Source organism: Myzus persicae, unplaced genomic scaffold (assembly GCF_001856785.1).
Source record: "Myzus persicae strain clone G006 unplaced genomic scaffold, MPER_G0061.0, whole genome shotgun sequence".
Classification (NCBI taxonomy): domain Eukaryota; kingdom Metazoa; phylum Arthropoda; class Insecta; order Hemiptera; family Aphididae; genus Myzus; species Myzus persicae.
Genome location: NW_019104130.1, coordinates 134,575 through 149,662, shown reverse-complemented (window position 1 = coordinate 149,662; position 15,088 = coordinate 134,575). Strand labels below are relative to the sequence as shown.

The 15,088-nt window shown below is 27.2% G+C and overlaps 2 protein-coding genes and 1 long non-coding RNA gene across 4 annotated transcripts in view; 2 read left to right on the top strand and 1 right to left on the bottom strand.

The window, feature by feature from the left end:
- Nucleotides 1-2,230: 2,230 nt before the first annotated feature.
- Nucleotides 2,231-3,014, top strand: LOC111039043. Its single transcript, XR_002605066.1, has 2 exons — nt 2,231-2,306; nt 2,928-3,014. It is a non-coding gene; the product is annotated as an uncharacterized LOC111039043 (long non-coding RNA).
- A 4,590-nt stretch (nt 3,015-7,604) lies between these two features.
- LOC111039046 lies at nt 7,605-8,890 on the top strand. Its single transcript, XM_022322324.1, has 2 exons — nt 7,605-8,382; nt 8,767-8,890. Exon 1 carries the CDS (start codon nt 7,617-7,619, stop codon nt 8,328-8,330), a length of 714 nt encoding a protein of 237 aa, XP_022178016.1. The 5' UTR covers nt 7,605-7,616; the 3' UTR covers nt 8,331-8,382; nt 8,767-8,890.
- A 3,497-nt stretch (nt 8,891-12,387) lies between these two features.
- The window catches only part of LOC111039047, a 6,734-nt gene continuing 4,033 nt past the window's right edge, over nt 12,388-15,088 (bottom strand). For both annotated transcript variants that reach the window (XM_022322326.1, XM_022322325.1), the window contains exons 2-3: nt 12,750-13,159; nt 12,388-12,676 (exon numbers count right to left, since the gene is read on the bottom strand). In XM_022322326.1, coding sequence (XP_022178018.1) covers nt 12,401-12,676; nt 12,750-13,130 — 657 coding nt within the window. In that variant the 5' untranslated portion in view covers nt 13,131-13,159 and the 3' untranslated portion in view covers nt 12,388-12,400. The remainder of the gene's footprint in view (nt 12,677-12,749; nt 13,160-15,088) is intronic.

Here is a 15,088-nt window from a genome sequence, read left to right as displayed (position 1 = left end):
TACGGGTTTATATTTATGTCGTTCACTAAATATCAATATGAAAAATTATAAAGATGTCAAGCATTTCAAAAAATATATAAAACAATTAAATTTATCAAATGTGTAATTTTTATTTTTTTTAATAATATCACCAGTTATTTATGTAAAGTATTAATATTATTATTATTGTAAATTTATTATATTTATTTACATCTCTTAGTACTATGTTTTAATTATCAATTATCAATTATGTTAACTCTATTATACATTTATATTATTATAATCCTATTCAATTAACTAATTAGTAAAAAAAAAAAAAAAACCACATTATATATATTTATTTAATCTATAAGAACTGTGCCCCCAGCACAAGCTTTGCTTAAAGGGGGTACTGCATTATATTAATCTAAATTTTGTAAAATAATTGTATGATATCCTTATGCTGCAAAAATAAAAATTATTATTATTATTATTATTATTATTATTACTTATGGCCTATGGGCCCAATTTATAACCAACAGTATTGCCTATATTAGGTATACTGAGTTTTATGAATTAAATAATTTATCTAATAAAAAACTAAATTGATATGATAAAATATAATCTTTATCCTATACATTTTAAAAACTCATACCTACCTATTTAAAAAATAGACCATTTAACAGCAATTGCATTATGTAGGCCAGTGGTGGCCAAACTTTTTTTACCTCGGGCCATAAAAACAACTTTTTTTTACCACGGGACATAAAAAAAATTTTACTTTAGTCGTCAGAATTTTAGGTATAGGTGTATAATTTCATATTTAACAAGGTTTTTATTGTACTCAATAATCATAATGACTTTCTTTAATACTTAGCTTAATAATTACTACAAATGAAAAAAAATTATATCGGCTTACATTTCCAAAAATTATTTGGCGGCAGACAATATTATTATCTACACTGTAGATTCTACAGCCATCGTGATCGTATGGAAATGAGATAAGAAACCATAATGCTATTTATATTATTAAAAGACATTGTAACAACAAAAACGTTAGAGTATTCAATATGAAGAATGTTTATAGTGTATTTTTTTTTTACTTAAGTATAAAATATTATAGTTCTTTTGCGGGCCAGATATCAAAAAATGATGGCGGGCCAGATATCAAAAAATGATGGCGGGCCAGAGTTGGCCCGAGGGCCGTAGTTTGGCCACCACTGGTGTAGGCAATAGATTTAACAATATTCTCTACATCTATAATTTATTTTACTCAAGTACTTATTGATGCTATAAAAATTCTAAAATGTAAATGTAAATTACAATTATTCTGATTACTGTGACAATTTTTTATATTATGTAGGTATCTAAATATTGCAACATCATGTTTATTTGATTTGTTTAACTAGATATTCTGTAAAAATATATCTTATGTACCTACCTATGTACTATTCTTTCATATTGCATACTGGACTTTAAGACAAATGGAAGTTATATTTTATACAGTGTTTATTTTGTTCATAATGTGTGTCATGTGTAGATAGCCACATTCTAAATTTAGCTTATATTTGAGGGGTGGAAATCCAAAACGCACTATTGCCAAAATTGACAAAAACGAGTTAGATATCAATTCTTATAAAAAAAAACGTCGACAAATCCATTGGTGTTGTCAGAATAGACCAAAACGTACTATTTCCCGGTCAAATCAGCTGTTAAAAATGACTGCTTAATCCAAAACGAACCTTTTCCATGCATGAAAATTATATTTAGATAATCAAAACGTACTTTTTCCAGTTTTACGCCAAAACGTACTATTGCCCATGTTAAAAGAATAGGCACCAATCATTAACTATACCAAAACGAACTATTTCCGTAAATTATTCCAAAACGTACTTTTTTTTATGTTATGCCAAAATGTACTATTGCCCGTGGTGTAGGTATAGGGAAATAAAATAGTTAAGCCAAAACGTACTAAAATATAATTTATAATTTATAATATTAAGTTATTATCACAATCATAATGTTTGAAATTAAATTAAAAATATAATCCTAGATTATTAAACACATTTGAGTCATTTTTAATAGAAAAAATATATTATTAAATAATTTAAAATATCTTCCTTGTCTTCAAAATTACTTGTCTATTTATAAACGGTTTGTTTATATTGATAATGAATCCGTTCCCGCGAATATTTACTTCCACCACGATGCAGTTATTGTTTGTTACTCGCTTAGTCGCACGACGCACACTCGCATTGTTGTTTTATAATAATAATATTATAAAGTATAAAAATATGAATAATAAAAAGAGATCCAGAAAGTTGGTGGAAGCCGCAATTAAAATGAACGTAAGTACATATTATACATAATTTATTTTAATAGCTATAATATTAGTAGGTAATTTATACTGTATTCCTAATTTATTATAACTTGATATTCTTTACTCTATGGTTTATAAGCTATAACTTTATAGGTAGTATAACGATAACCTATAATATCTATTAAATATGTCAAATATAAGTTAAGACAATAAACAATTATTACCTAGATACATTAATGAAGTTGATTTAAAGTACCTATGTATTATTTGTAATTTCTTGCATGCACTGTCAACCTGGTTTAATAGTTAGGTACAAAAATCAAAATTCTACTCAAATGTGTACCTATAAATAGTAACTACACAGTACCTTATAGTAACTACACAGTACCTACACTTCATACCTAGTCAAAAAAGTATTAAATTAATAGATTTTTTTTAATAACCTACCTATTTAATTTGTATACTTCATAGAGTATAGACACATATTCCCAGTGTAGGTATTTATATAGTAGGTATGTAAATTAATATTGGAAATTCAGTAGATGTAGAAAATAATACAGCTTTTGACTCTCAAATTAATTTACACACTGAATATTATAATATTATATTATTATAAGTTTATTTAGTTTTAATAATTATTTTGATTTAGAAAAATCAACAAAATACAACAGCTGTAGCAAGACAGCTATTTTTGCCAGTTGAAAATTATGATAACACATACCATCATTACAGTAAGGTAAGTACTTTGTACTTATTTTAAATGCTTATAATATTGGAAGTAGGTAAATAATATCATTTAACTACAACCATATTGAACAAAAATTACTTTCATAATAATAAATTATAATTAGAATATAATTTGTTCACAGAAAAAAGTAGAAAATTGGTTAACCAATAAATCAAATACATTATTTGAAAGCACTAACTTTATCCAACAAGAGGTAAGAAAAATTCCGTAACATGTCTTATAGTATAATATAACAAACTTAAATAATATATTTCAATGCATTATAATATTATTTCACCTGCTTTCCAATGTTTTTAATTTATTTTTATTATAATACCTTACCATACCGGTGGGAATTCTAATATTTATAATGTATACTGTAACTAATAAATAAAATATTTTTAATAATTTTAGGAAATTACTGAATATGAACAACAACCCAGTCCAAATGAGTCTGACCACAATATGTTATTTAATATTCAAAACATCACACCGAGCAAGGTAAAAACTATTTGAGATAAATAAATATTGCAATCATATTGTAATAACTCAAATACAAATTAATTAAAATACATTATAATATATACAAATGTTCAATATTTAGTATTAAAAATAACTTATTAAAAAATATATCTGTTTATTTTAATGGAAGAATCAAATATTAAACAAAATAATATTTATAAAGTAGTTTTTATTTTTAATCTTCTTTAGTAATTAATAATTAATTAACATTGTTTTTTTTAATTGTTTAAGGATAAAGAACTGTGTGCTGAATTAATAGATATTGAGAATATGGAATTTACAATACTTGAGGATGGAGTGAATATTTTACCTGAAGAAAACCAAAATACGAATTCATATACTGTCATCACTGTTAATAACTCGGCTAATTCAGAATTAAGAATTGTTAATGAAACTTCATTAAATTCCACATCTTTGGTGGAACCAATAGATATTTCACCTACTAAATTCAGTATAGATGGAGAATATTATGATCAGATAATAGTTAAAGATGGTGGTCGAAAAAGACAGAAAGTGAACAAAAAATTGGCTGCTAAACTTGAAAAACATCAACTTAAATTAGATTTTATAATAAATTGTAAACACAAAGATAAAAGTTCATCGTTTTGTAAGGTATTTGAAATCAATTTAGAGGATATTGAAAGTTTCAAATTCAAATTATGTTCAGAAACTTTAAAAATTGAACAAGATAAGTTTCTTTTATCATACATGTGGATAGAAAAACCAAAACGAACAAATCGTCGGGCAAATTTGTCTAAAAACAATCGTTTAGTTGTCAAGTATTTTATTCCTTTGGAAAATGATAAGATACCTGTTTGTGCAAAAGCATTTTCTGATATAACTGGTATGACTAGAAGAAGATTAAATATATTGTCAAATGGTTTCAGAAAAACACATTCAAGTCCAAAAGAAAAAAGAGGTGGTGCTCGTATCACACCAATAGATACATCTACAACTGTATCCATTACTAATCACATTCAGCAATTTAAGGCCAAAAAAAGTCATTATTCTCGTAAAGATTCAGACCGATGTTACTTGCAGCCAAATCTTTCCCTTAATAAAATGTATCTTCTTTGGACAATTGAAATGAAACGCACAGATCAACCCATTGCTTCAATCGGTAAATACAAAGCCATATTTTACAAAAATTTCAATCTCAGTTTTGGACACCCTCGTTTAGATGTATGTAGCTTTTGTACTGAGCTTAAAGCTGAAATTAATTCAAACAATATTAATAATATTCAAAAAGATGTACTTACAAACAAATTGTCACTTCATAAAGAACAGAGTAAACATTTCCATAGGATTATGAAAATTGAAAACAAGAATACTATAAATATTGCATTTGATATGATGCAAAATCAACCAATACCAAAATTAAGCGTGACAGAAGTGTTTTATAGCAGACAAGTATGGGTTTACAATTTGACTTTTGTATTGACCACTGAAAAACAAATACCACAAAATTGCCACATGTACACTTGGACTGAAACAGAAAGTGGAAGAGGACCAAACGAAGTAGGATCAGCACTGATACATTTTTTAAAGATGCTTGAAGATAAATTCCAAAATAAAGCAGATTCACCAACTGTTGTAAATTTATTTTCAGATTCATGTTCTGGTCAAAATAAAAATCAATTTATAATGGCTGTGTTGCTACATTTCATCAATTTTGAATCCAAAATTTTTTCTGAAATAAATCACTATTTTCCTGTCAGAGGACATAGCTATATGCCTCCTGACCAGGTGTTCGGTCGAATTGAACAGGAGTTAAATAAAATTGAAACAATTATTTCACCATCTGAATATTACAAAATATTTAAAAAACATACTACAGTCAATGTATATGGTAAAGATTTTAATGTTTATGACTACAAATCTGCTGCAAAAAAAGTTATAAAACAAAACCAATTTAAGATGACAGAACAAAAAAGATTTCAATACCTAAAAGGTAAAAACACAGTTGGCATAAGTAAGACATATGAAGGTGAAATTACAAGAGTTGGTGTCATAAAAAGGTATACAAATCTTCAGAACATCGGTGAAGTCGATATCCTGCCAAAACAAAACCATGTCAAGTTAGCAAAAAAAGAAGATATAATCAAATTAAATAAATTTTTTAAAATACCAGCTGATGCTGAGGAATTTTATAATGATATATTTAAAAATGTAAATAATAATAATATTGAAAATGACGAAAGCGGGGTTTATGAAGAAGACCCTTATTAAATAATAATTTGTATTGCACCTATTTGTATTGTATTTATTACTAAAGAATTGATAATAAATTAAATTAGCTGAACCACAATATGATTAACTGTATTTTATATACTTTTCAGGAGATGTAAAAAAGTAAAAACCATTTAAACATGTATACCAGTATGGCACTATAGATATTGATTTAAACATATGCTTATTATTCAGAAACTTAAGATCAATATTATTTTATTGTAATTTAATATCAAATGAGTTATTCACTACCAAAAAATTGGAGATATGACATTGGAATTAAGTATTTACGTGTCATATATTAAGCATATTTTAGAATGATCGTAAAAACAATAAATTATAAATTAATAAGATTTTTATTTTGGAAAAAGCACATTTTGGATTACATTTTATTAGGTTTTCCAAAACGAACTTTTTTCATTAAATTTTCCAAAACGTACTATTTCCATTAAATTAATGGAAAAGGTACTTTTTGGATTATTGTACATTTTTATATGATAAAAAAATAGGGTTCATACTTAAAAAATGTATTTTTTTTTTTTAAAAATCGCTTTAACTCATTACACTTTACATTTATAGTGCTTCGGTTAGTTGACATAGGTTATAGAAAAGGAGATACAGAAAATCGCTTCTCCTGAAAAATCAGTATTTTGGCAATAGTACGTTTTGGATTTCCACCCCTCATTTCTAACTTATTAAAAAAAAATATTCTTATAACATACCTACCTAATAAATTATTTTAAATATAAAATAATAATAATTTTTAATACAAAAAGAAATAGAAACATACTTATTTAAAAAATAATACATATTCATTTAATTTTTGGAAACAATAAAGTTACTCATACTTTGTTTATTACATTTTGCTGATTGTTGTTGAATGTAGTCAGAATAGCAACCTAAGCCCTTAATAGGGCTATAGTTATAGATAAAAATATCTCATTTATCTGGTTTCGTAGCCCAGATAAATAATGAATATTTACATTATAATCATAAGTTTATTTTATTAAACACTTACAATTTTAGTTTAGTTGACTTAGTTGAGGAATTGTTCTGATCAAGTGGTTGTTTTAATCAACCAGTGTCTCCATTAAGATGGCTTTTCACAACCATTTGTTGCCTCCATCTTACAAGTGTATAACATACCCAATTTCTGTTCAGCAGATCATGATTAATTCCTTTAGTTTAAAAATTAGATTGAATTGACCTTTTATGAAACTTGATGGTAAAAACATTACCTGTGTTAGTATGTGGGTTTTTTTACTATAGTTAAATTTTTAACTGAAGTATGAGCCTATTTAATTTATGTTGTATTATATACGCATAACTTGCTAAAAATTCAACCATTGTATAAAAACCCTCTTATAAACACAGATAATGTTTTTATAGTAGGTCGCTGGTCGATTCACTCTAATTTTTAAACTAACTAAGCTAAGCGTGGTTCCCAAACGTAAATTTGCTTTGTTATGCACTTGTAAGATGAAGACAACAAATTTCTGTTAAATCATTCCTACTTGTACAATAGCTGAGACTTATTCCATTTTTATCATAGACTATGAAAAAATTAATCTTGATTTTATTTCATTTTTTAATGTCAATCTTTTACCCCAGACCACCATCCAATTATTAAGTGCTAACTTGATAAATTTTAATTATTTTTTGGGGATCAATAAAATCTATGAATCCATCACTATTATTATTGTATTGACATTGTTAGTGTTATGATTATATAAAGTATAAGATTAACCTAGGGTAGGGTTAATAATTTTATAATAATTATTCACATTGATCATTACTATTACCTATATTTATTCATATATATATATATATTTCTTATGTTTTAGATATCACAAATAAAAAATGTCCAATACCATTTATGAAGAATCTCTTTGTGTTGACAAGTCTTTCACATCCACATCAACATCTTACAGATTCATACATACAACTAGTTCCAATTTTTATAATGATTCATCTTTGGTTCCTATTTTTTGTAACCGTACATCAGCAGATCTTGGTGTTTGTAAACTGTCTTCAGCTTCTCATAATTTAGACTATGGTAATTTAAAACTAAAAGACAGCTCCATGGTAAAAGATCCAGTTACTATTAATGCTCCACTATTATCTTTAAATCAAGAGCCTTCAAAAAAATTGAGTATAATTTCTTGTTACCGAATTGAAATGCATCCTACAAATCCATGTACCAAATACGATTTTAAATTTTTAAATAGTAAAAATCTTAATTTGTATAAAAGTATGTACCATAAACGCATTAGTTTAGAACGTCAGAAAAAAGTAGACTTTATGTATTATTTATCGAGGCGTTATAATTTTGTCCCTGTAACCGAGAAAATATTTACATTTTTGCACGGAAAAGACATTTTAGCAATGTCTATGGTATCTAAAACATGGCATAATGCAGTAAAAAACTCACCATCAGCTATAAGAAAGAAAAAATCTTATGTAACATACTTGCGATCAGAAAAAGAAAATCATGGACATGCTGAACGAAGACGATTGTGTTTACCAAGTAGAAGAGTTTTTGGTGATATTACCAATATCATGCGTTTTCGTTAAAACGGAAAGATGGACATTCAATAGCACATAATAAACCTAATATTTTAATAAGGCAAGTTAATTATTTATGACAAATAATTTAAGTATAAAAGAAATAGAAAGCATTAAAGAATTTTGTATTCTGTTTAATACAAATAAAATGAATAAAAAAAAATGGCATATTTAGATATTGCTCAAAATATCTTAATACTAACCTGAACATTATATTAGTCAAATTTTTTTGACAAATAGAAAAATTAGAAGACATTGTTAGCTGTAGTCTGTAATAGTTTCAGGTTTTTTTGTAACTAAGATACATTTTTTGAATGATATGTAAACAACATTACACTTACTTATTGTGCTATAATATAGGTAATTTCCTAAGTAGTAAAATTGATTTATAAACTACTACTTATTTTTATACACATTTAACAGTTAAATATTTACTAAATTGCAGGTCCCTCACGTGTTGTAGGTGAAAACTGGTCATTAGTATATAATTCTATTTCCAACTTATTTTAAGTGCTCAAAATAATATGTGCTTCAAAAAAATCTTATATGTATAATATGTATCATTATAATATTATAATTCGCTTAAGCGAATATTAAATATCTGTTAATATTGAATCTTGTCAATATATTGTTAATATATAATATTTTACAGATATTATAAATTGTTTTTTTTTTTGTTATCTGTAAAATAATTAGTTATACATATGTTATCGTATTTTTTGTAATTTACTAGAATTGTTTAAAATAATACACTAATATTTTTTTAATTATTCAAATTTTTGTTGTATAAAAAAATGGTCTTCTTATCTCATTTATTTTGTTATTCAATAGCGCTTGTTCATAAAATAACTGTATTCCTTTAGACATTTAGTTTTTTCTAATATTAAAATTTGAATTGAAAATGTATCAAAGTTCAAACAATTGTAAACTCTTATGTTTATGAAATAAAAATCAGTTAGTGAATAAACAGTAAAAACTTGTTTTACTAGTATAAGAAAACCTTAATTATCTGAAATAATAATAATTTAATAATTATATTTTACCAGCTGTGTATTACATGACTTAGAGTGGAAACAAAATTATAAATACGGTGCTTGGTGTATTTATGTTTGATTGCATCTCAGTTCATGTGGGTGAATAGTTGATGTAATGATATTGGTATACCTCGCTTTGTATACAAATCCGTCCTAAAAAATCAAACAATTTTTGGATAAAAGTCCAAAACATTGGACCATTTTTAAACATCAAACCTGAAACTTCTCTTCAAAGTTGGTATCTTTTTAATTTTTAATGTGCCACTAATCTAAGACTTACGTTCTAATTGTGGTTTGCCAATTTTAGCTAAAAAGTGCATATTTCATTGATTTTATACACATATTATGCATAATTCATATTTTTCTAAAAAAAATTGATTTTTTTCTTTCTAAACCTGTATATTTCAACTAATCTTGAACATAAAACTCAAAATGACCAACGAAGGTATATATTGTCATCGCCATAGTCAATTACGGAGTTAATAACAGTGATGTACTGATGTTATACGCATTTAGTCTATCACGCTAGTATGCCGAAATACTTATTTGTAGTACTATCTTATCGTCGATAAGTTATCGTAATTATAATGATGGTTTCTTTGTTTATCGTTACTGTCGATTGTACACGATTGATGTTTGACAGTTTCGTTTTAGACATCGTATTGTTAGTAGGTGAATATTTGATCAATTTTATATTTAATATTAATATTTCGATTTTATTAAAATGCCAAAAGATATAAATTTACAAAGATATTTAAGAGAATACGGAGACGTATTTTCAACTGATGGCTATATACTATTTTGTAAAGTATGTTCAGGTAAAGTAAATGCAGAAAAAAAATTTCACAGTCACGCAGCATTTGAAAACAAATAAACATGAAATGTTAGCAGCTCGTCGAAAGGTCAAAAGTAAGTCCTCAAAATATACTCAGCAATTGTTTACTGCATCCAACAAAAAGTCGGCCTTTTCTAAAAAATAAATAATTTTTATGTATATGATTAATTTGTAAGCAACATCTGATATAAGAATAATATTTTTGCATAATTAACATTTTTAATGCATATTTTGCAATTTTTCGTGCATATTTGCATGCATATTTTACCTTTTTTAGCTCCTACAACTTCCGAGCCCTAGTCATTACTCATAAGTCGTAAGTCTAGTCAAATTAATATTAATATTTTTATTCTGTGAATGCCGTGTTGTATTTTCCGCGATTAGGCTATAATTTGTTACAATAAAATCATATTGTTTTCAAGCAAAAGAGCCGCTCAAAAAAATCTCCCACGGGGCAGTGTTAAATAATTTTGCACTTGATTCTTGGTTTATGAATCGTTGGATGGAGTTTCCTTCTTCATTTGTCCTAATTCGAACACTGAATTTATATTAATATAGTTAAGTAGGTAAAAATCAAATTATGAATAGGTACTATACTGCTTTTTATGAAACATTGTTATAATTAATATCTCTAATGGCTAATTATAATTATAATGATTTGAATACCTAATGATGTTACATTGTTACCATATAGTGGTTAATGCCACAATAAAATTGAATACTGAATGGATAGTGTCAATTGAAACCTACCTACTTGCAGACTGGCTATTTATGAAAACGTGTAAAAATTACAAATAATAAAGTACAATCAATTAAAAAGTTTTTTTTATACAATTCCATACTCTTATCTACTGGTTAGGTTACTGGTAATTTGGAACAAAATGACACCTAAAAAACTCGAGTTTTTACAAGTTATAAGTAATGTAGCACATATTATTATTATTATTACAATAAGTTATTATAATGATAATATAATATATATTATTATCTCCACTATAGGTAACAATAATTAGCTATTGCAGACCGAGCATTTTATCGAGCCCATACCTAATAACTGCCGTATATATATAAACTGAATTTAGCAGGAAAATATACTTAAAATCCTATAATCTATTGAGTATTGGGTATGATAAAGATTTAAAATGTATAACTTTGGATAGGTTAGACATCGGGTGACAAGATTATGGATAACCTAAAAATTGGCAATAATAGGGGCGATTGTGCACTCCACGAGAAAAACCGATTATATAAAAAGGCAATGAAAAGGTCTAATGTAAACTCCGTTATTTTTATTTTCTTACCTATAATTGATTTATGGAAACTCTAACTTAATAATATATCTCAATTAAAGAAGCTCAAAAATACAAAATGATAGTGTTAAACTGTTCAAGAACGTTATAGTTATGATAATGGATTTGTATTAGACTGAGAAGTTAGAATATCTACAAAGTGTATCTCATCATTTTAGTTCACAGTCCAACATATTATAACATAACATAACATAGTGCATACCCAGGTTGCTTGGTACATACTTGTATTTTATGATTATTAAAATTAAGAATTTTACTTATTATGAAGTGTGATACCTGTATGATATCTTTTAATATTTACATTCATTATCAATAAGTTCTAAAAATGTATCAAACCATAATATAGTAATGGGTAATTTAGTAAATTACCATCAAATTACTTGAAAAGTAATTTTGTTATAATAACTTATGTCAAGTGTTACACTGGTGACGACTTAGCATTGCACTCAAAGTTAAATAATAATAATAAGCATTACCTTGCACCGAGGTTAGTCTGAAAGTTAACTTGTATTCCCAACACGGAGTTTCTGCATTTTAAACTGCTTTTTAAAAAAACCACAACAAGAAATTCTACCTACAAATCATTTTTATTTCATTTCTAATTATTTTATTTTTAAATTGTTAATGAAACCGTTTTAATGTTTATTACTCGATGGTAAATTATCAGTCATTACTTTTTCAGAATTCAAAAACAGTACATAAACTAAATACAAAAAATATGTATTTATAATTATAATCTATGGCTTAGTTACAAATTAAAATTAAATGCCTTAGTTGTAGAGTAATACAATTAATAATAAAAAGTTTTATAAAAATGAACTTCTTACAAATTAGTAGTCAATGATTTCTTAGCTTAGTACCGGTGGCGAATATTCCAATAATTGTATGCATAGTTATAGTTTACAGCATACTGACATTTGTTCCAACACTTCTAACATGTTTAACAGTAGTGGGAGGCATCCTATTCAGACGATCCAGTTCGGCACTCAAAGTACTTACATGATTTAATAATTGTACATATTTTTCATAATATGATTGTTGTTGTTCTTCACAAATTGATAAATTATCCATTTGTCTTGCAAAATATGATTTGGTGGCCATGATTTTAGCAGATTTGTTTATTACCATGTTTTGAAAATCTTGTTGAGAAATTTTGACCGATTGTCTGGATTCAATCTTAAAGCAAACATTAATTAATAAACCAATTACATGCTCCCCACAACTATTTTTTGATAATATAAATTCTTACCATTAAAAATAGTGGCCATTCCATCTTCTCTTTGGGTAATTCATTTTCTAATACTTTCCTGATAAAAGATGCTAATTTGATAGCGATCGCTACGTCATCTTTTTCAGTAAAGGCTGTTTGTGCATTGGTGCGTTTGATGTTACCCTTACCACGATCTGTATTTGAGCTCTCACCACTTTTATTGACTGAATGCTTCCTTACATTAAGAGAGGATGGAAAACTTCTGCCACTGCCATTGACTGGTTTGGAATTCTTAGTTCTATTTCTTGGCTTCCTAATCATAATTTCACTATTGTTTTTCTTGGTCAAAGTAACTTTTTTCTCCACCTGTTGTATTTTTACTCCTTCGACCGGACTATTAAACTTGCCATTGCGTTTCATGATAAAAATTGAACTTTTAAAATATATACCTAATCGAACAGTTATGATAAATTATTTAATAACAAATATAATTTTCTAATAATAAACAAATTATAATACGATAGTTATAACTTGTTGAATATAAACAACACATCCTGTATTATATAGATTATAAGCAAATTATTCACACATTTCACACTGTAGTACAGCAAACGCTGAATAGGCATTTTATATTTCTATAGCATATTCGTTATATGTACTAGCCTGTAGGACGATCAGTCGTTGTTTTATATTACATATCGGAGCACTATAGTTATTCATATCAATTGTACATATTATTATATTATTACATGTTATATCCGCTCTTACATTTATTTACCTTTAGCTTCTGTATATCTGCGTACCTCGACAGGTTATGGGCCCAGTAGTAAGGTATTTATAATAAAGTCGTGCATGTTTAACACATTTATTATTGATTTATGAATCACGTGTTTGTGTACAGACAGTGTACAGCAATAATAATTCGCGAAGTATAGTGCAGTATAGTCGAAGTGCGTTTGCGTAGTAAGTGCATAGATCGTGTTAAGTGCAGAAAACGTATTAAGTTGTGTTAAATTTAAATTTATAGTGTACAGGCAGTGTACAGATAATTTGTTATTATGGAAAACGAATCTATAAAAATTAACAAACTAACAAGCAACAAAAACTGGCAACAATGGAAGTTTCAAATGAGTCATTACTCAATATGAATGCAGCCGATATATTTGACGTTGTGACCTGAAAATCGAAAAAACCTGTTCTTACAAAATCAAGTTCAGAAACTGAAGATGATGCAAGAAAAAGGTATGGTGTTGATTATTCAGTCTTTAAAAGAGCTGACAATAAAGCTCAAAAATATATTGTAACATCTGTAGACGAACAGCCATTATTATATATTATGAACTGTGAAACAGCAAAGGAAATGTGGGACAAATTGCTCAGCATATATGAACAGAAGTCTGCAACAATCATTTCTTTGTTACAAGAAAAATTTTATAGTTATGTTATTGACCCCGTAGACAGTATGGCTGGTCACATATCAAAACTAGAAAATTTAAGTAAGCAATTGGCACAATCAGGAAAACCAATATCTGATTCAATGCTGAAGTCGAAAAGAATAGTTCACTAACTAAGAATTATTTGAAACACAATTCCCAGTACGTTTTGGTGATGGTAAATATATTATGGCTATTGGTAAAGGTAATATAAATGTTCAAGCAAAAATCGGTGATAAATGGGTTGACAGTCATTTAGACTGTCATCTAAAAAAAAACAATCGTATAGTTGCTATAGGAGTTCGTGAGAATAAAATGTTTTCAATGGTTCTGAGAATAGGACCATTACAACAGGCTGATCAAGCAAATATTGCAGTTAAAATCTCACATTACTACAGTGGCATGAAATTTTAAGTCATCAGAATGTTCAACATGTTCGAAACTACTTGAAACATATGCGTATTCAATTTACAGAAACAAAAAACAAGTTTTTCTGCGAAGCGTGCGTTTATGGCAAACAACACAGAGAGCCGATCACACTGAGTAATACTAAAACTACAAAACCCGGTCAGTTAATTCACAGTGATGTATGTGGACCCATGGAGGTAAACTCACTTGGAGGTAAACGGTATTTTGTTATATTCAAGGATGATTATTACAATTATACGTATGTGTATTTTACGAGCCAAAAAAAAAAGTAAAAGCCTTGTTGGATAAATTTGAAATAAAACATGAGACGAATGTACCATACACACCTCAGCAAAATGGGAAGGCGGAAAGATCAATGCGAACAATTGTAGAAGCGGCCAGAACTATGGTATACAGCAAAAATTTGTCTAAGACACTTTGGGCAGAAGCAGTGATTACAGCTGTATATATAATAAATCGTACAGGAAACACAGGTCAAGAAGGAAAAACACCTTATGAATTATGGTTCAACAAAAA